The sequence below is a fragment of the Scophthalmus maximus genome, chromosome 2 (genome assembly GCF_022379125.1).
Source record: "Scophthalmus maximus strain ysfricsl-2021 chromosome 2, ASM2237912v1, whole genome shotgun sequence".
In the NCBI taxonomy this organism is placed as follows: Eukaryota; Metazoa; Chordata; class Actinopteri; order Pleuronectiformes; family Scophthalmidae; genus Scophthalmus; species Scophthalmus maximus.
Genome location: NC_061516.1, coordinates 1,546,613 through 1,574,531, shown reverse-complemented (window position 1 = coordinate 1,574,531; position 27,919 = coordinate 1,546,613). Strand labels below are relative to the sequence as shown.

The 27,919-nt window shown below is 42.3% G+C and overlaps 1 protein-coding gene across 3 annotated transcripts; it reads left to right on the top strand.

The window, feature by feature from the left end:
* Positions 1 to 27,919, top strand: tspan5a (tetraspanin 5a). 3 transcript variants are annotated; one of them, XM_035626205.2, is made up of 12 exons: positions 1 to 347; positions 12,620 to 12,782; positions 14,920 to 14,970; positions 15,637 to 15,783; positions 15,899 to 16,069; positions 16,693 to 16,818; positions 21,835 to 21,882; positions 22,627 to 22,743; positions 22,862 to 22,923; positions 25,070 to 25,175; positions 26,611 to 26,652; positions 26,755 to 27,919. In XM_035626205.2, exons 3-10 carry the CDS (start codon positions 14,929 to 14,931, stop codon positions 25,140 to 25,142), a joined length of 786 nt encoding a protein of 261 aa, XP_035482098.1. In that variant the 5' UTR covers positions 1 to 347; positions 12,620 to 12,782; positions 14,920 to 14,928; the 3' UTR covers positions 25,143 to 25,175; positions 26,611 to 26,652; positions 26,755 to 27,919. The 3 variants fall into 3 exon arrangements, with proteins under 3 accessions (XP_035482098.1, XP_035482096.1, XP_035482097.1); XM_035626203.2 differs by lacking the exon at positions 12,620 to 12,782 and having other exon boundaries at positions 3 to 347; XM_035626204.2 differs by lacking the exons at positions 12,620 to 12,782; positions 25,070 to 25,175 and having other exon boundaries at positions 4 to 347.

Below are 27,919 nucleotides of genomic sequence, written 5' to 3'. Positions count from 1 at the left end.
CCAGATAGCGGAGGGTGTAATTTTTGTTTCTTACTGCGTTTACGTCCGTTATATAGATCTCTTCCTCCCTGGTGTGTGAATGCGTACTGATCTCCGTCCAGCATGGCCCCGACGTGGGGTTGAAGCCGATGCGTGGGCATTCTGAAGCGGACAAAGTGAAATGCATCCCCGGGGCGCTGAACCTGCTCCATCCCTCACACAAAGCCTGTGAAGCAGGCCGTATTTGCCCCCTTCACACGGAGACGCTGCGCGGGTGATGATCAAACATGTCGGGGAATCACTACAAAGGACACGAAGTCAGCTGCTGCATCAAATACTTCATTTTTGGATTCAATATCCTATTTTGGGTAAGAGCTGTGTTTTTCATTCGTTTAAATGTGCGCGTCTCTCCACCTTGGTTATTATCGTGTCCGCTGGTCACCAGGGAGGAAGGCCAGATTCATCATCACTACATCTTATTTTTTAGGTTCATACTCAGAGTCCGGTCGGTGCATTAATGTCCGATCCTGTTTGTGCTCGGACAGACCTGTTGGGATAACAGCAGCTGCAGCCCAGCTGACAACAGGCAGCTAATCCGCTTTCCGTAGTGAATTATAATGACAGCTCAGCGCTGCAGCTCATCAACCGACAAACACTGCACTGCCACTGACTGCAGCATGAGCACATTCAGAACAGTCGAACTCATTTTCTCATTTTCAGCCTCGGCTTCAACATACATATATTTATACAAAGACATGACGTCATTCGCGTAACGAAAGGTGATGTCATTCATGTCAAAGGCGATATTACCAAACACAAAGTCTCATTTCATTTAAACTCTCAATACTTAACTCGTGCAATTTCAGTACAATTTATATTTAAAAATAGTATATCTATATATATGTATATGTGTTGTGGTATGTCATAAGTTATTGCGTATCAGTTATTTTATTGAAAATGTCATAAAAAGTGGGAAAAGTTCACAGTGCAGTGTCAAATCCCTGTTCTGTCTGAACAATGAACATGGCTGGGAAGCTTTCTCCCTTTGGGTTTTTTTTCTGCATTGCTTTTTGTGCCCAGCAACGTAGTGATTACACCACTATTGTTTCAGCTGTATTTTTATGCTTTTGCTCTTACACATTTGTCATACATAATTTATAAATTCATATTTGTTGTAAATAGTAGATAGCATTACCGTTTCTTAAAGGGATAGTTCAGCGATTTTGAAGTGGGGTTGTATGAGTTACTAATGCATAGTTAATATTTTACCTTATGGAGATCAGCGATGTCATTTTACAGAGTTTGAAGGAGAAGTGGAAGTAGCGATAGATGGAGTATCACTGTTGCAGAGGGGACCATCGAAAAAGATCTTTTTTTGCGACATTTTTAAATCTTACCTTAAAAAAACAATCTGTTCAATTGTACGCTTAAAGGTGGGGTAGGCGTTTTTTGTGAGAAGCACTTTCTGTCATATTACTTGAAACTCTCGTAACATACCGATAGCGATGAATACATTGAATGGTCTGACACTGAAACGATAATAATCCCTCATCTGTGGCCAAGGCAGGAGTGTAAAAACCACAACCAATCAGAAAGTTCGGTCCGAAGAAAATGATAGGATGAACTGGCTTTCTCCTGCCTGCGCGCACTCTGATCGTTCACCACACAGTGGGGCGCCTGACCAGTCTCCTGCACGGCGTCGGCAAACAAACGAAGCAGAGGCAACAGAGCTACAGAGCTACAGCTACAGACGAGTTGCTACATTGAACTACAGAAGAAAAGAGTTGCAGAGCGGCACAGAAAGTCACAACAACAGCTTCCGGTCACAACAGGAAGACAGCAGTAGAGACGGCTACAGACAAAAAGAGGTTGGATACTACAAGGAGTAAACATCGGTGTGGCTCTTCAACGCTGACGTCAACTCCAGGAGGAGAAGAAGGTGAAAGGTAATGATCTGCTTTGTTTTGTGTGAAAGCGGTTAATTTTCTTGAACTGTGTAACCAACAGAACTGTTAGATAGCTTGTGTGTGTATTAGCCAGCGCCATGTTAGCTTCGCTGGAGGACACTAATTAAGTTAGCTAATGCTATGTTAGCTTGTGTGTATCTACAGCTAACGCTGCCTGTGTGTTCACAGGGTGTCTTCACTGTAGTTGTAAGCAAATGTCGTTTGACTGTTTATCTATATTAGCTTTGAACGGGACTAGCTTTACGTGTGTGTGTGTGTGTGTGTGTGGAGCGGGCGCAGTGAGAATGCCTCGTGTTCCATCAAGAAGTCTACGTGTGGTTTTCATAACGCTGTCGGGCATGAGGGGCAGGTCCCGAGGCAGAGCTTCGTCCCTAGGGAAACTGTCTCCCTGCTCCCCGACTACGGCCCGCCGACGGTCAGGAAATGAAATTAAAAGTACTGTTCAATGTGTTAGTCTTTGGACCCGTCCGTAGTCGGGACCAACCCCTTTTCTTTTCCCTTAGACAGCGTGGTGAATAGACACACGGAGACTTCTTTATGGGGAACTGGACGTTTAGCGCAGATCTCCTACATGCACATGGACCATACTTTTTCAGCCTCTCCGCTCTCTCATCACTCGCTCCACCCATCTACACACACATCCTATGCACCTACTCCACACTACCCCCACTCTGGATGGCAATTACCACATAATTCCACTCCAGCACAGCAACATACACATGGACACAAATATACCGTCCAGTTGAGGGGAGTCAGTATAACCAGTAGATCACCAGTACATTTCAAGGGTGGACGATAACAAAGTGCAGCTTTTCAGTGCAAACACGTAGTAGTACATGTTTTGAGTGTGCACACATCATAGTAGAGCAAAAACAAAACCTGAAAAGGCATTTATAACACAGATTATACAGGCTATGATTTATCCTAGACTTTGACCTAAATGTCTGGGGCACAGTAAAATAAACATTCCCCATTAACTCAAAATTCTCCTTTAACTGAAAAATGCAGCAAATACAATTTTTGATCACAGTCTTATGTCACAGTCTTATGGAGTGTTTGGTTGCTCTGTAGGCCATGACAGCATAGGGTATCATGTGGTCCCAATCCCAGTGGCAACGCTCTGCCGTCTTGGCTAGAATACCTTGGAGGGTAGCATTAAACCTTTTGACTTGGCCATCAGACTGCGGTCGGACTGGTGTGGTCTGTGTCTTGTCGATACCAAATAGAGTGCACATCTTCTGAAACACTTTGGATTCAAAGTTCCGGCCTTGATCGCGGTGCTCCATAATGACACACCCACTCCGAGGCGAGCACTTCTGCCACAGTCACAGCTTTGTCGTTGGACAAAGGAAAGGCCTCCACCCTCTTTGTGAAGTAGTCCTGTATCACAACCACATATTGGTTCTTGTGCTCTGTCTCGTTCAGTGCCCCCCTAAATGTCCAAGGCAATGCGCTCCATGGGGGCTCCAACTCGCACAGTACCCATGGGAGCTTGCGGTGTGTTGAGTGGCCTGGCATTGGATGCAAAGCTTGTACAGGTGCCATACCAGAGGGCGACGTCTTCCCTCATGCGATACCAGAAGTATCTGGTCTGCAGCCGGGCAACAGTCCGCTCCACACCAAAATGTCCACCAACCTGCCCTTCGTGCATCTGTCTCATGACATCAGGTCGGAGGTGCGTGGCAGCACAACCTGGGGGTAGAACAGAGTGTCGTCCATGCAGTAAAACCGTCTGACCAGCATCCCATCTCGAATGTAGAGTCGCTTCCACTGGCTCCAATATGTCTTTGTGGCTGGGCTGTGTGGAGAGACTGTTACCCATGGGGGGCGCTCACTGCTGGCCTCCATCCATGGCTTAATAGGCGCAATGTCTGGATCGTTTGTCTGAGCCTGTTGTAACTCGTCTGGAGACCAGCCACTAAAGAGGTCAGTTTCATAGGTCTTAGTCTGGTAGATTATCTCAGGGGGCCTAACTAGACTCACTGCTGCGGAAGCAGTGTCCTTCTACCCCCACTGGACACAGCATCACCTGGCTGATGTTGGAGTCCAACTCGCAATGCACGGCCTGGTGACTGACGTTCGCTGGGTACAGGCAGGGGTCTGGCAGCTTACATGGACAGGACTGGGGGCAGGGCCTTCTGGAGAGGCTGTCAGCATTACTGTGTAACTGGCCAGGGCGATGAATGATCACAAAGTTGTACTCACTGTTTGAAAGTAAGATGTGGCAACAATCGCTCCAGGGTGTCGGGTCAGGACACTAGAGTTGTCTTCAGGTGAGGGTGCGAAAGATGGAGGCGGAAGCAGTTGTAGAGTTCTGACTATTTATCTAGATGCTGTCCAGCATACCAAATACAAGGTCATTACATTTCAGGTACAATCTGAAAGAACGGGGTCTCAAAGTTCAGGTACAATCCGAAGGAAAAGGGGGTCAAAGTTCAGGTACAATCCGAAGGAAAGGGGGCTCAGAGTTCAGGTACAATCCAAAGGAAAGGAGGCTCCAAGTTCGGTACAATCCAAAGGAAGGGAGGCTCAAAGAAGTCATTAACACATAAATCTGACAAGTAAAATGCATACGGCCGTATTTGGCAGATCATCAGTCTCATAACTCGGAAATACTATTACATCTAAAAAACAGAACATTACATAGTGGCATGGCCTTTTTTACACTCGCCAAGCCTTTCGAGCCACCTGGCAAGTTCTCCCTCAGGTTCCTTCATTCCCGTCAACCACACCGTGAAAGGACACCCCAGGAGATACTTCTGAAAATGGGATGTAAACTCCACCACGGCCAGCAGTTCTCGCCGCGTGGTGCAGTAATTCTGTTCAGTTTTGGACAGCTTTCGACTCCCGTAGGCCAGCACACACTCCTCGCCCTGCTGAACTTGCGAGAGGACGGCGCTGATGCCAACGTTGCTTGCGTCGGTGTCTGGTATCATGTCACCTAGGTCGAGTGGGTAACCCAGAACTGGGGCTGTGGTGAGAAGGTGCTTGAGTTCACCGAAAGCTGCCTGACATTCCAGAGTCCACTGGAACCGGACATTTTTCAGTGCATGAAGGGACTGCAGTTTCTTTACTTTAACTGAACAGTCTTTGTCTTTTCTGACCAGTGATTAGCTCTAGCACATCTCTCAAACCTGTGCAGTAACTCTTTCCAGGGAGTGGTGCCATCATACTGACCAGGACGTAAGGTGGGGGCTCTTTCTCTCCAGTCATGGTCGTAGTCTTCCTCACTCTCCGAAGAAGGCTGGTAACATGCACGGAGCTGGCTGGCGTACACATGACTTTGGGCGATCTTTTGTGGAGAGAGCCCTTTAGTTCCACAGTCTGAGCACACTTCTGTGCTGGTAAATGTGCATAGTTAGTGTCATTTGGTGGGGCGTGGAGCTCTGGGCACTGGGGTATGGGGAATGATAAGGGACAGGGGTGCTTTGGGTGAAACTGCCCTGGTGAGCGGTGGAAAAGGGGTTGAGAGGTGTAGCAATATCTACTGGTGACACAGTGCTATGCGGCTTAAATGATTGGGCATATGTGTGATTATGCACATGAAAACATGGGTCCCCCCTTTGCATGTTGGTCCCGCCATCGTGGAACCAGTTTTTATCCCCATAAACATCAACAAAGGGATTGGTACTTTTCTTGGGCTCGTGTTGGTTCAGTTACTTTTTGCCTCACTTTCACTGGCTCTTCTTTGGCTTCTTTCAGCTTCATTGTCTGTGTTTATATCCACTTGAACTTCATCGGTTACAGTCAGCGTCATAAATGGGTTGGAGTTGCTCGTCACCCTCCCGTACATGTGCTCTGCGGCAGAGCGGCGGCTAGCAGCAGCCATCTTAGCATTAGCTTAGGTGTTAGCGCTCGTGTTAGCGGTTTATTTCACCAGTTTTATTTGTGCTCACCAGCGCTGTCGAGGGTCCCTTCGTGGTCACCAGTGTTGGTCTTTGGACCCACCCGTCGTCCGGACCGTAGTCGAGGAGCGGGGTGATAAGTCTCACCAGGGCCGAAGCAGCCTGCTCCGGGACCAACCCCTTTTCTTTTCCCTTAGACAGCGTGGTGAATAGACACACTGAGGCTTCTTTATGGGGAACCGAACGTTTCTGCGTTTATTGTGGAACTGAGAGACTGGACGTTTACCGCAGATCTCCTACATGCACATGCACTGTACTTTTTGAGCCGCTCCGCTCTCTCTCTCTCGTCTCTCACTCCACCCACGTACACGCACACACCCTATGCACCTACTCCACGCACCGCCCCATTCACAACGGCATTACGCCACTCACACAACAAATGTAAGGTAATATGAACATTATAAGTTGACCACCTTCTTATACCAGAATTTAAAATTCTTAAAAAATCCATATGGCAATGTTGTAAAAATGCCAAAGTGTAAACATTTATGCCAGGTGGGTTGTTATAATTTTTTTAACAGATTCTGAACCTCAGAACTACTTGTTATGATCTTCAATATTGATCTAGACAAAGTCATAACACATTCATATGAAAGAGTGGCTGGTCCACCAACAACTCACTGAATCAATTATACTTGGCTCCCACAAAAGGTGACACAGAAACTGTGTGCCTGCAGATAATGCTGCTGTAGTGTTGACAGTAATGTTGATTTATTATGGTGATATTCTTTCAACAGGACCACTGCCTAAGAGTCGACGACAGCAGCCTGACCCGTCAGCTGACAGACCTTCTTTGACACTAAAGAGCTAGGAAACCCTGTGCAGACAGTTTCTTCCTTTTTTGTACATATGTTGATTATGCTAATATTATAATATATATATATATTTGTTATATTGTATGATGTTCCCAAAAAAATAAACAGGTGTCATGACACATTGTGTTCTCATTATTTGTGCAGCTTGTAAAGAGGTAAATGTAATGGTTGGATTGTTTATGCTGTGTGAATAAGGAAAAGGCCTTGAACATTTTAAAGATTCTTATTCCAACAATATATAAAAGGTTATGCAGAAGATAAATAAATAAATAAACATTGGTACTGCACAAAATACTCTATGTCCAAAATGTAAACCTCCATATGGTTTCATATCATAATTGGTGTTGAGGCGACGAGTGAACGCTGGCACGACTTGCTACCGCTGCTCGCCGGTAACCTTTTATCTTTTTAACTTTCCAGACTTCCCAGACTTATTTTATGGTTTTATGACCTAATCGGACAGTGTAATTGCCTTCATTTGGAATACTTCTACGATCTACCGGCACTACCGTTTGTGTGAGTCTCACTGTTTGCTCACCTGCTCTGTTCCGGCTTGAGCCTCACCTGGCATTTTCACTGGCCGTCGACGCTGGTTAAGTCCTCATCCACAATGTGGGCCGGAAGGACATACATCTTGTTTCACTGCTAGTGACGGGTTTGCTTCAGTACTCGGCCATTGATCTGCTCCGGCTGCGCTGTCACCTGCCTGGACCTGCTCCGGAGGCCTTCCACCTTCACCCGGACATCGCCTTCCAGCCCCGCCGGAGATACATCCACCGAGGGTCCCGCCGGAATCTCCACCACAACAGCTCAACAGCAATAAAGTCAATATTGTCCAGCTCTCGTCGCCCTCCACGCTCCAACAACTGGGCTGTCGACCACAGCGTGTTAGCCCGCCTAGCTCAGTCGGCTAGCACCACCACCAGCTGTGACAACACTTCACTCAACTTCGCTCTGCTGAACATCCGCTCACTGACAGGCAAGGGACATCTCATCCAGGACCTCATCTCCCATCGTAATCTAGACTTTCTTTGTTTAACCGAGACATGGCAACAGCCCAACGCCTTTTCTCAGCTGAATGAATCCACTCCTAGTGGGTTTGTTTACATCTGTCAACCCCGTGGCTCCGGCCGGGGAGGAGGTCTCGCAATAATTTACCGCGAGAAGTGGAAAGTCTTGCCGGTGTCTGTGCCTCTCTCCAGCTCATTTGAATCTGCTGTCAGCAAGTTGTCTGGTCCCACTCCAACCATCATTGCTACTGTCTAGCGCCCCCCTAAACCGAATAGTGAATTTTTAAATGACTTTGCTGCTTTTCTCACCCGCTTATCCTCTCTCTCACCAAACCTAATACTGCTGGGCGATTTCAATATCCACATGGACAATATCAATCTGCCTCTCACCAAAGACTTCACCTCCTGCTTAGAGAGTTTTGGATGTCAGGAAAATACCACTTTTCCCACACACTCCAAAGGACATATTCTGGAATTAATCTGCTGCTCTGGTGTCACCCCTTCTGATGTTACAGCTGATGAACTCCCCATAACTGACCACTTTCTCCTCTCATTTACAGTGAAGCTCACTCTCTCCATCTCTAAAATACCAAGCCTTATTTAATTTCGGAATATAAAGAATATCAACCCCGCCACTCTCACTTCAATTAACTCCTCCTGCCTCCCTGACAATCACAATCTATCCACCCCCGATGATCTGGTCTCTCATTACAACACTGGACTCCATAATATTCTTAATTCCCTTGCTCCGTTAAAAAACAGATGTTTCTTTTTCCGTCTCCGCCCCTTGGTTCACCCCAATTCTTCGTCTCATGAAAGCCAAAGGTCGGCAACTTAAACGTCTTCGCCAGCACCTTGGACTGATCCAAGGTGCTGGTGGATGTTCTTGATTTTTTCAGCATCTCAGCCGACTTTCCCCCATCCACACACTCATTCTCCTCCTTCCAGCTCCCCGCTATTTCAGAAATCACAGAACTCACCTGGAAATCCAAGCCATCCACTTGTCAACCTGACTCCCTCCCCACAAAACTTGTTAAAGCCTGCCTTCCCTCCCTGGTCCCCCTCATTTCTGCTATCATCCACTCCTCTCTCACCACTGGAACTGTCCCTACATCCTTCAAAACTGCTGCCACTACCCCAATTTTGAAAAAACCTGGTGCCGACCCTCCCTGACAATCACAATCTATCCACCCCCGATGATCTGGTCTCTCATTACAACACTGGACTCCATAATATTCTTAATTCCCTTGCTCCGTTAAAAAACAGATGTTTCTTTTTCCGTCTCCGCCCCTTGGTTCACCCCAATTCTTCGTCTCATGAAAGCCAAAGGTCGGCAACTTGAACGTCTTCGCCAGCACCTTGGACTGATCCAAGCCAGCACCTTGGACTGATCCAAGGTGCTGGTGGATGTTCTTGATTTTTTCAGCATCTCAGCCGACTTTCCCCCATCCACACACTCATTCTCATCCTTCCAGCTCCCCGCTATTTCAGAAATCACAGAACTCACCTGGAAATCCAAGCCATCCACTTGTCAACCTGACTCCCTCCCCACAAAACTTGTTAAAGCCTGCCTTCCCTCCCTGGTCCCCCTCATTTCTGCTATCATCCACTCCTCTCTCACCACTGGAACTGTCCCTACATCCTTCAAAACTGCTGCCACTACCCCAATTTTGAAAAAACCTGGTGCCGACCCGTCCAACTTCAACAAATTCCATCCTATATCCAATCTACCCTTCATCTCCAAAATCATTGAAAAAACAGTTGCCTCTCAACGCCATTCTCACCTATCCCACAATAACCTGTATGAACAGTTCCAATCTGGTATCTTCCATCGGCATCACCCACACTCCGTTAGACTGGTTCACATCTTACCTCCCTGGCCGCACTCAGTTCATTCAACTCAAGTCTTTTAAATCCATTCCCTCCTCCGTCACTTCAGTTGCCCAGGACTCTGTCCTGGGGCCCCTACTCTTCATCATTTACCTCCTTCACCTCGGCAATATCTTCCGCAAATTTAACATTCATTTCCACTGTTATGCTGATGACACCCAGCTCTACCTTTCCTCCAAACCATCGTCCACTCTCCCGCCGACCTCCCTTACTGATTGCATCTCTGAAATAAAAACCTGGTTCACCCAAAACTTCCTCATATTAAACAGTAATAAAACCGAGGTTCTCCTCATTGGCACCAAATCCACCTTATCCAAAACCAACAGTTTTTCTCTCACTATTGATAACTCCTCCTTTTCACCCTCCCCCAGGTTAAGAGTCTGGGTGTCATCCTTGACAGCACACTATTTTTTCAACCCCACATCAATAACATTACCCGGTCAGCCTACTTCCACCTACGAAACATCAATCGCCTCCGCCCCTCCCTTACCCGTTACACTGCCGCCGTCCTTGTCCACAGTCTCGCCACAGTCTCGTCTGGATTACTGTAACTCTCTCTTCGGCCTCCCTCACAAATCCCTCCATAAACTTCAACTGGTCCAGAATTCAGCTGCCCGCGTCATAACTCGAACCCCCTACATCCACCACTTCACTCCTGTCCTCCAACAGCTCCACTGGCTTCCGGTCCAGTTCCATATCCAATTCAAAGTACTCCTGTTTACATTCAAGGCCATCCACAACCTCGCCCCCCCATATTTGTCTGATCTCCTCCAGGGCCCCGCTCCCTCAGATCTTCTTCCTCAATACACCTGTCTGTCCCCTCCGCCCGTCTCACCACCATGGGGAGCAGAGCATTCAGCCGCTCTGCTCCCCGTCTCTGGAATTCATTACCACCCCAACTTAGGAACATCGATTTATTCCCCCATTTCAAATTGCAACTCAAAACACATCTGTTAAACTGCCTATGCCACTTGATGTCAATTGCTCTGCCTCTTTCTGTTGTTTTTATTGTTGCTATTATTTTTTTGCCGCTTTTAATGTCTTATGTATCCCCGTACGGTGTCCTTGAGTGCCGATAAATAAAATGTATTATTATTATTATATGTGGCAGCCTGGACACAGGAGTTGCCCACAGCACCTTCTTTCCACGTCTGTGGGCAGTTCTGGCAGACACAAGTAGGTTGACCTGCAACAGGACAGCCCAGTGGAGGAGCATTTGGTGATGTCAGGTGTAGTAAAACAGCAAGCTTGTGTCACGTCACTTCTCCAAGCTCAGTCCTTGAATTCTGGCCTGTACAGTAACACATGATTAGATTAGATACATGATAAATTATTAGCTGTATGATTAGATACATGAACAGTCTGGAGTAAACTCAGTTTTGAGTCAACAACACTCTCTAGCTCTGACGTGCTAAACAACATGTTATGAGTCCTGTACAATATTCACCTTCATTGCGTCACAGTAACAGAAAAAAGGGCAGAAAGCTATGAAGGTGCTGCAGCTGTTTCATCGTCACACAATATGGATGAAATGCGCTAAAGTTTAAAATATAAACTCAAAACCAATGTTGTCTTTGTAGTACTGCTAACCGTTTTTATGTTTTAGTTAAATTAAATAAAATTTTAGTTGTTGGGGGCGGGGCTTTAGACAGAGGTCTGAAGGAAGCGAGTGGGACTTTCGAGATTTTCGACATCGCCCACCCTTCCTTTAAGGATGTATTTTTTTTCACTGCTTCAATTTGCCGCCAAACAGGCATTTAAGTTTGCACTTTTTTTGCAGTGAAAAAAATACATCATTTAACGTACAATTTAATGGATTTTATTTTTTAGGTAACATTTAAAAATGTGGCGAAAAATACGTTTTTCGGTGGTCCCCTCTTATCACCATCTCCATAAGGTTACATATTAACTACGCATAAGTAACTCATACAACCTCACTTTAAAATCAGTGAACTATCCCTTTAATTAAAGTCATAGGTTAGATAACACAAGTCAATCAATCAAGAGCCTGCCAAAGGACCAACCAAGGCTGGAAAGTCTGGTTTTACATCAGTGGCAGACACAAAGTCTTGTCAACTGATCGAAGCTCAGGAAGCACCAAGCAGAGTTAGTGTTGAGCATCTAACTCTGTGGAGGACACAAAAGGACACATAAACAGCATCCCCAAAGGATTATTCTTTTTTTTTTCATGGATTTGGTAACGTAACTTGTGCATACAGCATAGCATAATGCAACCCGGCTAAGCATAGGAATGTTTAACCTTGTAAGTGTACTGAATTGATTTGAGTCAATGTGTACACTTAGTGTTATATTTGCTCATAGGTTAATGTGATTTTAGTACCCTGTGACTAACCCTTTTAACCTGACACTCTAGCCCCTTTTATCACTGTCCAAAAAACTTGTTTAAACCCACTAAACACCCGGCGTTTTCTGCAGTGCGAAAACGTTTAATCGGCATTCAGCCCCGGGTCAAATGACTCTGCAATAGACCCGGGTAATAATCGGCTTCACTTCCGATCGGCATTGATGTGAATGTCACACCTGGATGAACGCGCTAATTTGCGTGATGACAGAGGCAATGAAGGCTCGACTCCTCCGTCGGTAACTGCTGTTACCTCACCGCCTGTAGTAATGAGACCTCTCGCATCTAGCTAGCTCATTTAGCCTAGCTTTGGCTCGTTGGTGGTAACAACTAACACAATCCAGATCATCGATGAGGTTTAGAACGGGGCACTTTATTTCAACCGTTTGGTGTACAAACACTGCCTCATCAGGCGGTCTCTCACTTCTCACAGTGGCCATAAACTGTCGGTAACATGATGTTTCTCATTGTGGCAGCAGCTACGTACACAACAGCGCGCAGCGCCAACCTTGTTTTTCTCTCATACACACACACTTCGAACCCCCTAAAGCCACCTGCTTTAAGGGCCTGGCGTGGCTCGTAACACTGTGCTGAGTTTGTAAACTTTGAAAGAGTGACAAAAGTACAAGATATAAGGTAACGTTGACCACCGGCTCACTGGCTACCATGCTTTCTGTTGTTTACTACACAGTTCTTCTTTGTTTAATGGCAAGCACCGCCCTCTACTGCCACCTATGACCGCCACCTGTCACTACACAGTTTTCCTGCTGGCAATCATCAGACCCTGCTCTGCTCACAGTGTGAAAGTGGCCAATTGCGGGTCGACCCGTGTTTAAAAAACCTGGGACTACACGGTAATTTTGGTGTGAAAGTGGTATCTTTGTCCTGCAACTAATGGCCTTATCAAAGAAGCACAGCATGTGGCCGAGCTGACACCTCTGATGCTGCCATTTTGTAGTTTCTTTGTTTACCGCCATCTTGTTTGTAGTACTTCTCTGACCTTTGACCTTTACAACCACCTAGTCTGTGTACTCACACACACACACAAACTCAAACTTCTATATATTTCATTTGTTTGATTAGATATTGTTGTTTCAACTTGTCTTACTTGTCTTTTAAATAAATGTTATTAAATATGCAGTCTGGTCTATTTAATATTGCATAAGTGTGAGTATTGCCAACCGCTGACCGGTAGAACTCCAAATCCTTCAACCTCTGCTAACTACCAAGGTGGTGAATCTGGTTGTAATTAATAATTTAATTATCAATCAGAATTCCAAATAGTAGTAAGTAGGGCTCCAGACCGCGATCATTTTCTGAGACAGTGCAAATAATTTTTTCAACTACTCGCGCAGGTGCGACCTGCAAATGTGCAGACTTTTTTTTTTCTTAAAAAAAACAAGGGAGCGAGTCTGCACTCCTCCAGTATAGACTGGTGCGTGAGAGGGGGAAGAGTCCGGGAGTGATTAGTCAACTGCAGGGGGTCATGTCAACTACAATAGTCGATGCGTCTTCACGTCTGCGCAGGAATTAAGTTCTCAGTCGATACGATTTCAGAGAGGCCACACATGATATTGTAGATCTACACCACCTCCCCTGCCGATAGGGTGGCTCCCGGATTACGCGCACATGGGTCTCCCGACTCACCTCCCGTGTTCTCTTGCACCCGTGTTCTGCCTCCAGGCTGGTCCTGGTGCGGTTTAACCAGAACGGTGCGCTCTTTTATCCCTTTCACCGCGGCTCCGTCCACCATGGCATTTCTGATTGGATGGCATGGCTGTCACACTAGTGACAGCCATGCCATCACTACGTATAAACACTGGGTCAGATGCGCTGCATAACGTATTCTAATAAATAGCAGCCTTTTGCGATTTGCAAATCGCGCTGTTTCAAGAAGTGTGGGGTGGTGCCTTAATATCAGAATTTCACTTATTTAGAAGGCATTGAGGGTCAAAGGTGTGTACACACTATCCACCTTTTTACATGAAAACCTATGGGAAGCGAGCGCAGTGCGGAAAAAAAGTGGCTTATAAAGAAATAGATTAGGAAAACGCCAGAAAAAGAAATAAAAAATCTATCAGATTCTATTTTCATTTTTTTTGCATTAATCCCTGCTTACATCTCACCCAACAATGGCAAAATAACCATTGACCCTTTTCCTCATTCAATTCAATCAAATTGTGAACTGAATAAAACAGCAAATTGTAATTTCTGTAAGTTGTCTATTCATTACCAAAGCATTTATCAGTAATACAGGTAAAATGGGTGAAAATGTGGATGATTGCATTGCAGGCTGACTTGAGCTGTGTCCCAAAATGTTCTGCTTGTGCCCCTAAAAATTTCATCAAGGGGCTAAAGCACTCCTAGTAAAGGGGTTAAAAGTTAGTAAAAAGTTAGTCTGGAGCCCTGGTTAGTATATTGTAAATGAGACTGAATAAGTTGATTGACTATCATTCCCCTTGCTTTGAAGGGTGGTGCCCTGAGGAACTTTGATATTAATTAAAGTTATTATTTAATATTAATATTGTTAATGTAATATTTTGTTATTTTGATAGCCATTACTGACCAACTATATTGCTTAGACAAATGGTACTATTACCAATGTCCATGCAAAACACATCAATGATTAGTTTAGATTCATTTAGACAATCAGTAAAACTACTATACAAATGAGATAACTAAGGTTACAAGCTTGACTTCAAACTATCACATAAACCGTAATTTGACCTTTTTAAAATTAGGGTTACACCAACCCCATGAAAGTGACAAATGAACACACTGAAAGTATTAAGATATAGATGAATGCCACTATGAAATAACAAAGGCTATGAGCCATGAACCAGACAACAATCAGAGAGCCACATCACTGGGTCACAGTGGCCTCAGAAGAAATGTTCATGTATTTTCATTTAATAAGATTTTGAAAGGCTGCCAATGTGTCATTTTGTATCAACACATTCACACCATAACTTTACTGTCATTTTTTTCCAGCTGTTGGGCATGGCCTTAGTTGGAATTGGACTGTGGGCATGGAGTGAGAAAGTGAGTAATAAGTAAGGTGTTTTGACAGGTTTTTCATTTTCACAATTCAAATTGAATTATTCTTTTGAATTTCCCTTTTGACTAACATTATTTCTGATCAGTATCATTCTATTATAATCCTCATTTAAACACAAATTACCTCATTTAATGCTCAGTGTATCAACATTTTAATGTTACTTCTTAATCAAATTAAAGCTGCACTAATCAATATTAGATAATGCACATTGTGTAGGTTCTAGCAGTTTGTTGCTCTGCCCTCAAAAAACAAAGAATTAAGGCTGCTTTAAATTTCAGTTATCCCATGATTGCAGAATTGTATCTTTCTGAAAATAGTTTAACAAAATAAGTTTGAAGCTAGGTTCAAACTTTATAGACTGTCAATTTACCAAATCATTGTTATTTGATTCCAAGGAGAGTGATAGAAATAAGATACAACAACACTTTAAATGAAAACATCTTACTGAAGCAGTTCATATTCCCTGAATTCCAGTTAAGATTTTCCAAATAATTCTTTTTTTGCAAGAGCCTCACTTCCCCTCTGATCTCTCAAGTTCCATCCTGTTTTATGTCACTGTGACCCTATTGGCAAACATGTTCTGTCCTGAAAGAGACGCAGCTGCCTGGCTCAGACTGAGCATGTTGTTGTGCTCTCTCTCCTCGCTCCAGGGGGTCCTGTCTAACATCTCATCCATCACAGACCTGGGCGGTCTGGACCCAGTCTGGCTCTTCATGGTGGTCGGGGGGGTCATGTTCATTCTAGGCTTTGCCGGATGCATTGGAGCGCTGCGAGAAAACACCTTCCTGCTCAAGTTTGTATGTTTCATTATAAGAACGTGTTCCAATCTGCATCCATAGATGAATGATCCCATAATCCAATTCACCTCAGTATGAATTTGTTGTCTTTTTTGCCCTCCTCTTTCTGTCCTAGTTCTCTGTGTTTCTAGGAATCATCTTTTTCTTGGAGCTGACGACAGGAATCCTGGCATTTGTCTTTAAGGACTGGATTAAAGACCAGCTCAACCTGTTCATCAACAATAACATCCGGGCATACCGGGATGATATCGATCTACAGAACCTAATAGATTTCACTCAGGAATATGTAAGACATATTGAAACGTTGTGTATTCTGTGCCTTGGAAATAATAGTCTGAAGTAATATATTAAAACAATAATTACAATAAAGACAACTATGGAAGCCTATAGGGGACTTAATTCAAATGATAATGTAAATGTGAAAATGAAAATGTAGTTCCACAAGAGCATTATCATTTGTTTTTCGAGTAAAAATTTAAATGAAAATGCAATAATCCAATTTTTATTGTCACATCCTTGTATGGGCATTCTATGACTATATTAAAATGATGATGCAATTTGATAACAATATGAAAATTTTAATGAAAACTCCATTTTACTTTTTATTTTCTTAACCTTTTATTATTTTCTTAAGACTTAACCTGCTCTTCGGTGGACAATATTCAAATGTAAATGCAATATAAACAATGCAGCCTGCTCTTCCATTTAAGCAAGCAACATGTAGGTCACAATTAAACTCACTCGAAACGACTGGATCGAGCTGGTCATCAGACCAATTAAGTCCACATATTCATGTCTAAAACTGTTAAATGTTCTTTTTTGATTTCTGTCGACAACAGCAGCAGCATTTTGTAACCATAGGAGCATTTGTCAGTTTAATAATGTTTTCTTCTTCTGTCTGACTTCAAGTGGGAGTGCTGTGGTGCATTTGGAGCAGATGACTGGAACCTGAACATCTATTTTAACTGCACTGATGGGAATCCTAGTCGGGAAAAGTGTGGCGTTCCATTCTCCTGCTGCACCAAGGACCCAGCGGTAGGAGTCCCTAACACTGCATGCGTACATACACCAGGGGTCTCCAACTTTTCTTCATGTGAGAGCTAATTTGAAAAAATCCAAGTGGCCGAGAGCTACTTGCATCACATCGCTTACATTTATATACATATGACAAATCAGCTGAATTAAGCTACTGTTTCTACATGTGTGAAATTGCAATACCCAAAGACCCTTTGGGCTTTTGTACATTTCATAGTTAAATCCATCACTCTGGTGAAGTTTGACAGCAATTAAGAATGCTAGATCTATGAAGAACTTGATGCTCTTTCAAACAATTGTGTGATGTAGTAAAGAATTTAATCATAAACACATAGGTTTTATGGATATGAATGATGCTCACCACCATTAATATCCTAACAACCTATGTGTTGTATGGACACTGACCCCCACACACCCACATACAATTACAAAAAAGGGGAAAAAGTAGTGTCTTTTGAAAATATCATTCTTTGCATAAAAACAATAACAGCACAGAACAATTTACTGTAAAATGAACAGAAATAGTGAACTTGATTCCCCCAGGAATTTTGAGTAAAGCAGCAATTTGAATAAAATTCTCAACAGATTATTTCCTTACGATATTGCAATATATCAGATGATTTTTTTTCCTCATATTTTTAAGACCGTAATTCTCTCTGTATTTTGATTTTCATTTAATTTCCACTATCATATGTTTTGTGTTCCTCAAAGAAATGTCAACTTTCAATGTATACAATGTGTAATTTTCAGACATATATGTATATCTATATATATTAGTGCTGTCAATCGATAACATTTTTTTTTACTAATAAATCACACAATTTGCTGTGATTAATCGGAATTAATCACAAGTTGTAATAATTGATATTTAAATTTAAAATGATGGAATTAATGTCGAATCAACACAAAGGAAGTATTTAAATTCAAATACAATTTTTTAATAACATTTGAGCACAGATTCTCTCTGTGAACAACAGATTTCCAATAAACCATCGAGGCCAAAGTGACTCTCCAAGGCCTCACCGACTTGTCCAGATATCTAGCAGGCTAAATATCAGGACACGTCGGGAACTCATCTCCTGTAAGGTGAGCTGTGATGTGATAGGCAGTGAGTGTCAACCTGGAAACGAGGGGGAGGAAATGTAGCACAACAACACTCGCTTCACCCATATTCTCTGCCTTTCTGTGTTTCTGAAAAAAATCATCACGCAGACTATACGCACGTGCGTCATGTTGTGCGTTTTCACTGCAACAGATGATGAGCGTAACCTCGAGCTGCTTCAATGCGGAAAGTTATTACTCTCTGTCCGCACAACAAAGAGAGCGCTAGCTCAAACTACTTCCTGTTTCTTTCAACAGAAGAGTTTTCTGCAATATATTGAACAGTTTCTTTTTGACGTCCATTGTGAAAGTGACAAACAATTCCTGTTACCGCATATTTCCCCGCTCACGTTGAGCTTTCTCCATATGTTCGCGGACAATGGGGTAGATGGTCTTCATCCTATCCCTCATGGTAGACACATGTTCTACCATGGTGCGGTGCGGACATGGTTGAGCCTCCCAGGATTCTTTGGCTATATCCAATAAACCCCTGGGCTTGTGAGCATACAGCAACTCAAAGGGAGAGAAACCAGTGGAAAATTGGGGTACCTCCCTTATTGCAAACATCAGATAGGGTAACATTGATCCCAGTTACGTCCATCTCTCTTAATTGATTTCCTCAAAATGCTTTTCAGTGTTTTGTTGAATCTTTCAACTAGCCCATCGGTTTGAGGGTGATAAACTGAGGTGCAGAGCTGTTATATCTTCAAAAGGCCACAGAGGTTTTTGGTCACTTGTGACATGAACGGTGTTGGAGAGGCTATGTAAAGGACTGTATGAGGTGACTGGATCAATAGGAGTATGCTCCATTCGCCCCCGGGGCGTTGGTCAGGACACACTTGACAGGAGAGTGAAGTCGGTCTAAGGCAACTTTAATCCCTTGTAGGCACAGACAGGGTACAGTACAGGCACTGAGTGCATTTGGCTTCAGCGTGTGTGTGTGTGTGTGTGTGTGGTTCTGCAATAAAACAGGTACATAAACAATAATAAGTATGAGTGCAAACACCACATTCCAGTATCAAATAAACACTGCAATAATACAGACAGCATACAGTAGGCGTAAGCACACATATATGGTTTCACTGTAACTGATCAGACATTAACATCACTGATCTACAATATAAAAGTGCATTAACGTGACCATACACATTACTAGTGCAATACACTTCCATCCAGGGTAAAGAATAACATAAACATAAATCAATAACCCAAATAATAATCTCCGCAGCATGGAACTGCGCTAAGTGCGCTTAGTTAACGAGCCGGCCGCATCTGCGCTTGTTGCATAATGGCAGCACCCATGGAACGCACATGCGCAGACTTAATACAGAAGCTGTCAATGAAATCAGCGACGGAGCTGAAATAAAGTACGTAAACAGCAGTTACACAGATCAACGCGGTGAATGAGTACAACATACATTACTGGATTAAACAGTAAACTTACTGTAGTTCAGAGACGCACACTGGCACTGCAGCGCTGCACATATGAACGTTGTAGCGTGGCGAACTGTCTGTGAATTTACCGGTCTGTACTACGGAATGAAAACAACTCAGAATGCATTGCGCACTTAAAGTGACAGGCACATATTACTCACAGTTTAACTCTGCTCTTAAAGTAGAAATAATAAACCAAGATAATAGTCATGAACGAAATATTCAGAGCCTTTCTAACAAACGGAGTTCCTTGATCAGTCAAAATTTCTTTTGGTATCCCTACTCTTGTGCAGAAAAGGAAGAGTTCTTTCGAAATTTGCTTGGTGGTAGCTTTTCGAAGTGCTATAGCCTCCGGATACCTTGTGGCATAGTCTACTAGCACTAGGATGTACTGGTGCCCCCTGGTGCTATAGGTAACGGCCCCACAATATCTAAGCCACTTTTCTCAAATGGTGTCTCAATAATGGGCAGTGATATGAGAGGATTCCTAAAGGAGGGTCGGGGTGCAGTTAGCTGACACTCCAGGCAACTACGGCAGAAATTCTCTTTTTCTCTGGCCAAAAGAAACGTTGTATTACCCTCTGCTGCGTCTTAACTACTCCCAAGTGAGCCCCCAGCAAGTTTGTGTGGGCCAGATCTAACACAGCCCGACGAAAGGGTTTTGGTACAAGTACCTGTTCAACTATTTGATCATGGGTTTTTATCACTCTGTACAACAACCCATTTGTTACAGCAAAATGCGGATATGTGATTGGTGCTTCTGGCTCTTGATCTACCCCTTCTAACACATTATTTAGCTGTGCTGTGCCATATTGGCCTGAGAGAGGTGGTGCGGCCTCTAAATGGCATCTTCTGACTGTAAGTCCGTCTCTGCCATGGGTTCAACTTCTCTCTCTGGGGCTGTCTCTGTTCCATCCGAGGACTATCTGTCCTTCTTTACTTTCTCATGACGCTGTGGCTTTGTTCGTCCCCAGGACGCTTGGTTCAACAGCCTGTAGAACAAAGGACAGTCTTGTCCTATTAATAGAGACACAGGCAAGTTTGGGAGAACCCCTGCTTTTCCCTTACACTGGCCCTGTGTAGTGACCAGTTTCCACATTGTTGTGGGATATTCTCATATATCTCCATGCACACACGAGATAGGCTGGGTATCTTTCAGAGTCCCAATCTGTGGGCCTACTCAGTCTTTATGTACCAGGGTTACTGAATCCCCTGAGTCCAACAATGCTTCAACATCTTGGTTGTTCACCTTAATGGGGCAGGTGTAGCTTTGTGTGGAGTACCCTCCATGAGAGCTGCATAAACAACAAGAAACTTCTCACCGACACTACAAAAATCTGCCCACATTCTCCACCAACGGTGATGTCATTTGAGGCTTTGGTATACGTTGTAGTGTGGTAAAGCAATACAAAAAGTTTAACTCGGGTTTTCATAAACAAAATAACGTCTTTGTTTATTCTCCAACTCAAAAGGTTTTACAAAATGAAAGTCTATATCCTAAAAACTTTTCTCTCCAACACTCTTGGAGTCTCTTTTCATCTCCTCCCCCCTCTCTGCTCTGTCAATCAGCTTTATCAGCTCCAGCTGGATCCCTCCCTCCTGCCTGTGGCACATGGGAGTCGTAGTTTTCTCAGCTCGGCCATTTTGGTCTGTAGGTTTTTAGCCAGCAGGAGGGAATGTAGAGGCCTTCCACCACCAAACCCCTTGTGAAATCACAGCTACCAGTAGCTCACGCGCAACGTGTTGGTGACCCCTGATCTACACATTTATAGCCCTTGCCACCGTTTCTGCCAGAAATGAACAGTGGTTTAGGACAACATTATAAAACACAAAAAATAGCTCAGAATTGTGCATGCTAACATTTCCAGAAACGGCAGAGAGCATGGAAGTTTTTTTTTAACTTCAAATAGATTTTTTCTTTGTAATTTTATGACACATCTGAGGAAAATTAACATTGATTTTCACAACGACCTCATCTTTTCCCTCTGTCTTTACACATCAGTATTGATGCATTACGCTAAATTATTAGCCTCTGTTAAATGACAAAAGTAGCGTTACTATTTGGCATCCATGTTGCTGTTGCCTAGCAGTGATGTTCTTGCAACTTAATCAAGCCAACTATACTGTGAACACCTGTAATCTTGTAACCTTTTAATCACAAGTTCATGATTTCAATTTGAAGGCAGTAATAATACTTATCTAAAGTCTGACTTACTTTTTGCATTTAAAGTTGTCATTTTTTAAAATTTGATCTATCCATATGTGAATTTAATGCTTTTGTCCTTCAAGGTATGTAAACCGAATACAATTGACATGCTAACACCCTAAACTGTTACATGCTGACAATAGCAGCTCAAAGTACTGTACTGCTTACAGCTTCTCAGAGCTGCTAGCATAGCTGGACGCTCTTGCTCTTGTTCTTGTTTAGCTGTACATAATATGTTGAACATATTAGCTACTATAAAGTTGATTCTTTTTCAGGAGGATGTAATAAACACTCAGTGTGGATACGACGTTCGTGCTAAACCAGTAAGTAACATATATCTACGTCTCATTCTCACTCATTCATTTCTTCTATTATTATTATATTATATTATTAATTTCTTTCTTTGTTTGATTAAGTGATTTTAGGGATTTTCCTAACAATGCTTTTAAAGGCAAGTTGGAACATAATATTATTAACAAATAACCAAAATGTGCAATTATAATATCTAATATTTAAATGTTACATTTGTTAAATGTGACAGTTGAAGCCAAAAAAATGTGACACGTGATGATTTTATTACATATTAATATGACAACTGATTAATGTGATGTGATTTGATGAGAAATGCATTCACTCTTACTATACTATTTCAATTTATTGTGATGGAGGTTAGTAGTTATCATGGTTGTCACATCAGAGACAGAGACTGAATGCTTGCATTCTCATTGTAGACAAAGTTTCCAAATTATTTAACTGATTGATTTTTCTCACAGGAAGGGAGAAAGTCTGGGAATTTGGGAAACTGGCATGTTTTTTCCATCATAGTCAAATTTAGATTAAAATTTGATCACGGAAAAACTGTTTTTACCTTGGTTGGATAGAGAATTTTGTTTTGCAGTTATGGGAAGGCAGTTTTTAACGCGCAAAAATAAGCTCATATCTTTTCACTGAAGTTTAGGTGAGGCTAAAAATGTGTTTTTATAAAGCACAAGATTCTTTTTTGGAATCTGTAGTATGAGAACACTCAGTCAGTGTAAAAATGGTGACAGGCAGTTATGTTCATACAGGACTCTGAGCAGAAGGACTACATCAATGTGAAAGGCTGTGTGCCACAGTTTGAGAAGTGGTTACAGGACAACCTCACCTTGGTGGCCGGGATCTTCATAGGAGTTGCACTGCTGCAGGTCAGTTCCCTTCCCATGTTAAACCTTCATGGTGCGCCACAAAAATTGGAAACACATATTTCCTTTATGAAAAAGTGCAATGTTGCCAATTTATGTTTTTTATTTCTTTCATCCACAGATTTTTGGTATTTGTTTGGCCCAGAACTTAGTGAGTGACATTGAGGCTGTGAGGGCGAGTTGGTGAGAAAACTAGCTTTACTTTTAATTCTTCAGTTCTGTGTCTCATGTGTCCACATTTTTGTCCTTTTAAGCACACCTCCCTTGATTTGCACCCATTTGCTTTTACTGTTTGCATGTGTGTTTTGTAAATATATGTGGATCTAACCAAATATTCTTGTCTGTGAATAACAAAATAAAATGCAGCATTAAAATTGTGATATTTACCATGAATCCATGGCAACGAACAAAGCTTCAAAGCATTCTGGTCAACCTATACATTAAGGCTAAACATATACTGTATACACACTATACATATATATACACACACACAAATACACAATTATATATTGTTTGAAATATGATTAATGTCCAGAGTGCAAATCTATCTTATTTGTACAAGATCCTTTTTGGTTCCAAAATTTTTGTTTGTACACACATGCATGTTGATTATGCTTTGTGCACAATAGTTAACTTCCTCACGCATAGTTATACTCACTGGAAACCTGGGCTTGTTAAAATGAGCACAAATCAGAAATCCCGACAGGAGCTGAAGAAAGGAACACACGGAGCTCTTTCTCGACTGCTCTTAGTCGCTGTGTTTTTTGCTTTTATAGCAGCCAATGTCTGGGTTAGGTCGGGAGGGACTTTGATCAAGTCCAGGGTCTGTATATTTCCTCTTTGTCCATCTTTGTTAGCGTTGTCACTTGTTGTAATGGTCAAATGGTGAACCTGCATCTCTAATTCTATTTTTTGATATCAAAAAGTTAGCTTTAATTAGCCTACTAATCGCACTACCGCCACCTGCAGGCACAAAGGAGTAGTTTTCCTGTATGCATTAAGTGGAATTGGATAATTTCCTGTAGCACACCTGACGATCTCTCGCACAGTGTTTGAAAAACACTGCCTTAAGAGATATACTAGCGACAAACACCATAAGTCTTAGGGGTTTTGGCCTTGTGGTTAGCGCGTCAGTCTCCCATACCCAAGGCTGCGGGTTGGAGGCCCGGTCAGTGCAGTCAAAACAACAACAACAGAGAGTTAAGCTTTCTCAAAAATTGATTCTAAAGCAGTACACGTTTTGTAAAATCAGCGAATATTTCCCCACCGTCCGTTATTTGTCACTTTTCTGTGTGCCAAAATAAATCTGGGTTTTCGCTGCAGCCCAGGCTTTGAAAATCGAAAACCAAAAGAATGGTGTGGACTGCACCAAACAACAATGCAAGTGCAGTTTGTAAACACCCTTGTAGCCACCTTAAGACACCTGCTAGCGTTAGACTCCCATACCAGAGGTCGCGGGTTTGCGGCACGGCCAGAGCAGTTAAATCCCAATAACAATGAGAGAAACAAGGTCTCTCCTGAATCGCTTACTGCCCCTTTAAGTCCTTGTGAATAATGTTGATTTGTGCAAGATACCACAGTTACACACTAAACAAGAAATTGTGTCTGGAAATTTTTTGACATCGAGACTTAATATTGTCTTCCACGTCTGTCACAAGAAGTGTAGATAAATACCTGAAACAAATAATAATAATAATAAATCAGCTTTTCATCAAACCTTTATTTTCTTCATTAAAGCTACAGTGTGTAATATTTAGATCGTATTCACAGAAATTGAATATATTGTCCATAATTATTTGTTCATATATGTATAATCAACTTCAACAAAGAACCAATGTTTTTTCGTCAACTTGAATGAGTTAAATATAGTTACATTAGGGGGACCCGACCTCTGTGTAAATTGCTCGTTGTCTGGTTCCATTGTGACTCGGGAGGTCGGAAAAAATCACCACCCCGACTTCCAGGGTCCGAATTCCGAGCGGTATAATAGAACGCAGCATTAAATACTCTTGCAGAAAATGGTCTAGGATACGCGCATTTGCATTTAATTTCCAGCGCTGCCGGAAACTGGAAATGGAATTAGCAGTGCGCCACCATAAAATGACCCCCGCCGGATGCTCAGTTGGTTGCGGATTGCAACTTCACCACCAGATGCATCCAGAAAAGTTAAAAAATTACACACTGGGGCTTTAAATTAAATAAATGTTTGAAATCAGCAGTAATTCCAGAGCAGGCTAAAGGGAGCACAGGGAGGAGCGTTGCTGAGCTTTACCATCACATTGCCAAAACTCACCTCCCACCTCATTCTTCCTCCTCCATTTTTCGTCAGGGTGCCCCCCCCTCTCTCCATACGTCGACTCCCACCACACTCCAGCAAGAAAGCATCGGCTTACTACTCATGAGAAACACACATGCTGTATGTGTGTTTGTAGCCGGTGGGTGTGATTAATTTAGTTATTTATTTTGTCTGTGATTGGGTGGTTGACCTCTGTGTTTGTTTGGTGTCATGTTCTGTCCCATTTAATATCCTAATTATAACACATCGAGCCGTATTCATTAGACCCTTAGGGTGTTGTATGGAGGCAAGCAGGTGCCACTGGTGTAATGTTTTTGTCAGTTTGTCAGTGTTTAATCACATAATTTAATGACCTGATAAATAATTAGATCCAGTGAAATGAACACTTGAAACTCTTTCTTCCTGGAAAACACTGCCTCTTCAGTTACCTGATTATTAGAATATTAACAATTTCACCACCTGTGTTTGATCACTCAGAGGCAACGCATGTGTACGTCCCTACCTCAAAATGGCCACCACTGTTCAGGATCAGTTGGAAATTGGTGGTCTTTTTAATTTGCGGTTTCATTACTGCTAGCAGCATATTAAACCAGGCCACTGACATCCTGAATTAGGCCCAGCAACAATCAGGATAATTCTGCAGCTTCTTTATCAACAGGTGAAACTGTCCTGGATGGACCCAATATTTAGTTTTCATTTTCTTTCTCATTGCTTGATGATTCAATTTCATCTTTTTTTGGATTTGTTTTAGAATAATAAAACAAATAAGACTTGGGGTGCATTGTGTGGGAAATAAAACAGTACATAAAAAATATGGGCTTGGAATAAAGGCCTTGAGAAGTAACGCTGTGTATCACTGACAATGTATGTTGCTTTAATTACCTGTATCGCTACCTCACAGAAAACGTAGGATTCACCGATTTTTACCTGATACTCTAGTCTAAAATTTAGACTTCTGACATTCTGACGGGTCTGGAACATCCGACAAGTAGCAAAAGTTGATTTTAAATTATGTAACTGAAAAATCTTCACAGGCCTTTGACAGTTGTGTGACTGAATTAGAAATGCTGGATGTCATGCTCTTCCTCCCTAATATGTTTGTGGAATGTTGTGATGTGTTATGGCTATGGTTTCAAATCTGTTGAATCCAAGCTACTGACCTTTGTACATGGCCACAGCCAATTATTTGAGCTTCTGAATTTCCAGAACTGTATTATTAAAACTTGGACTCTTGGCAATAGGTTGGGGTGGTTTGAATTAATAAGGCTTGCAGTCATATGACTTTGACAACAATCCTTGCTTTCTTTCTGGCCTTTTCTCCCACTGCCTGTTCATTGTGACCGTGTCTAACTGAGGACATTTAAACTGTTTCTTTTTCTCTGACTCTTCTGGTAATCTTAAACCTTCTCTCTTTAGATCACACTGCTCCCACTCTTACCCTTAACTTCACCATGTTGTGCCTTCCTTTCCTGCCCTTGGCTTTTATCCTAAAACTGAATTTTTGAACCACAGGACTGTTGGAGTCTTTTTTTATTTGGCTTTTCTAATTCAACTCTTTATGTCATCTTTTCCAGTTTCTTTACCTAATGCTGAAACAGCATTTCAACCTCAAACAGGTAACCCTTTCACTTTTAATGAAATACAATTTCATAAATTGTATTGAATAGGGTCGCATAAAAAATGGTGTTATTAATTTGAATTTGTCTCTTTTCTTTTAGCCAGTCTTTGAACACACCTCCCTGAACAGAACAGGGAGCATTCAGAGGACGTCACTGATCACCTGCACCACTTTGCTCACTGAACCAGCACCTTTCTCAAAGCACTAATGTGAAAAACTGCTCTGTATATAACACTGTGTGACCACTGTAAACAGATAACTGTTGGTTATGGTGAAACGCGCGCTACATGCAGATCGTCACAATGCTCCAGTTTTGATAGCTACTGTACGTGTAGAGAGTAGGAGTTTTGATACATCATTTTTGATATTAGATTTTTTTTTCACTTTGGAAATAATGCTCCATTTCTGAACCCATCCCATTGGACTGTTAAATAGTGTATAAAAGAAACTGAGGTGTGCTTTTTTTCTAGTGATTGCTTTATGTCGCTTTCCACCACTTGTCCAGGACATTTCGCACCGAAAGTTAGTGAAGTTATAAAAGAAAGCTTACAAAACCGTGGCTGGTGAAGGACTGAAAGCCAAATATCCTTTTACCTCAAAATAATACTTTGAGGATATTTGTCTGTTACAGCAGATTCTTGGGCTGTGGTCGAAAAGTTAGAAGAAGACGACTTTTCCACTACCTTGGTGGAAAATATCATGGAAAGATGTGAAGGAGAATTCATAAGTGGTTAGGAAATGGCAACTGCAGTGCAAAGAGAATCTGACCTCACTTTCACTGGGATTTTTTTTTCAAACCAACTTCATTTATAAAATGGAAGATAACTACAGTGACAAACTCAGCATTGAACAAAGAGTTTTTCAATTCTTACAGAGGGAACATTTCACCATCAGTTATTCATTAGTAACAACTTAATAAAAACTAAACAAATGTTCAAAAAATATAATACCATGAAAGGAATATACAAATTCTAATTAAATAAAAAAGCAAAAAGGACCAGAGTAAATTATATTCAGATGTAAGCATGTGGACTGTACTTGCATGGGCGCATTTTTTTTAATGCATTCCACAATGGATTTAGCAAAATGACAAGTATGTAGTGTTTTGCTATGGTGGTGGTATTGTGAACAAGACACTAGATATTTAGAGACGATACAAAATTCATTTGAATCCATGTTTATGGATTTGGAGCTCAGCCAATCATGTGAGGATTCCTTAATGTTCTAGATCATGTCACAATAATAAAACAGTTGCTTTAAACGTT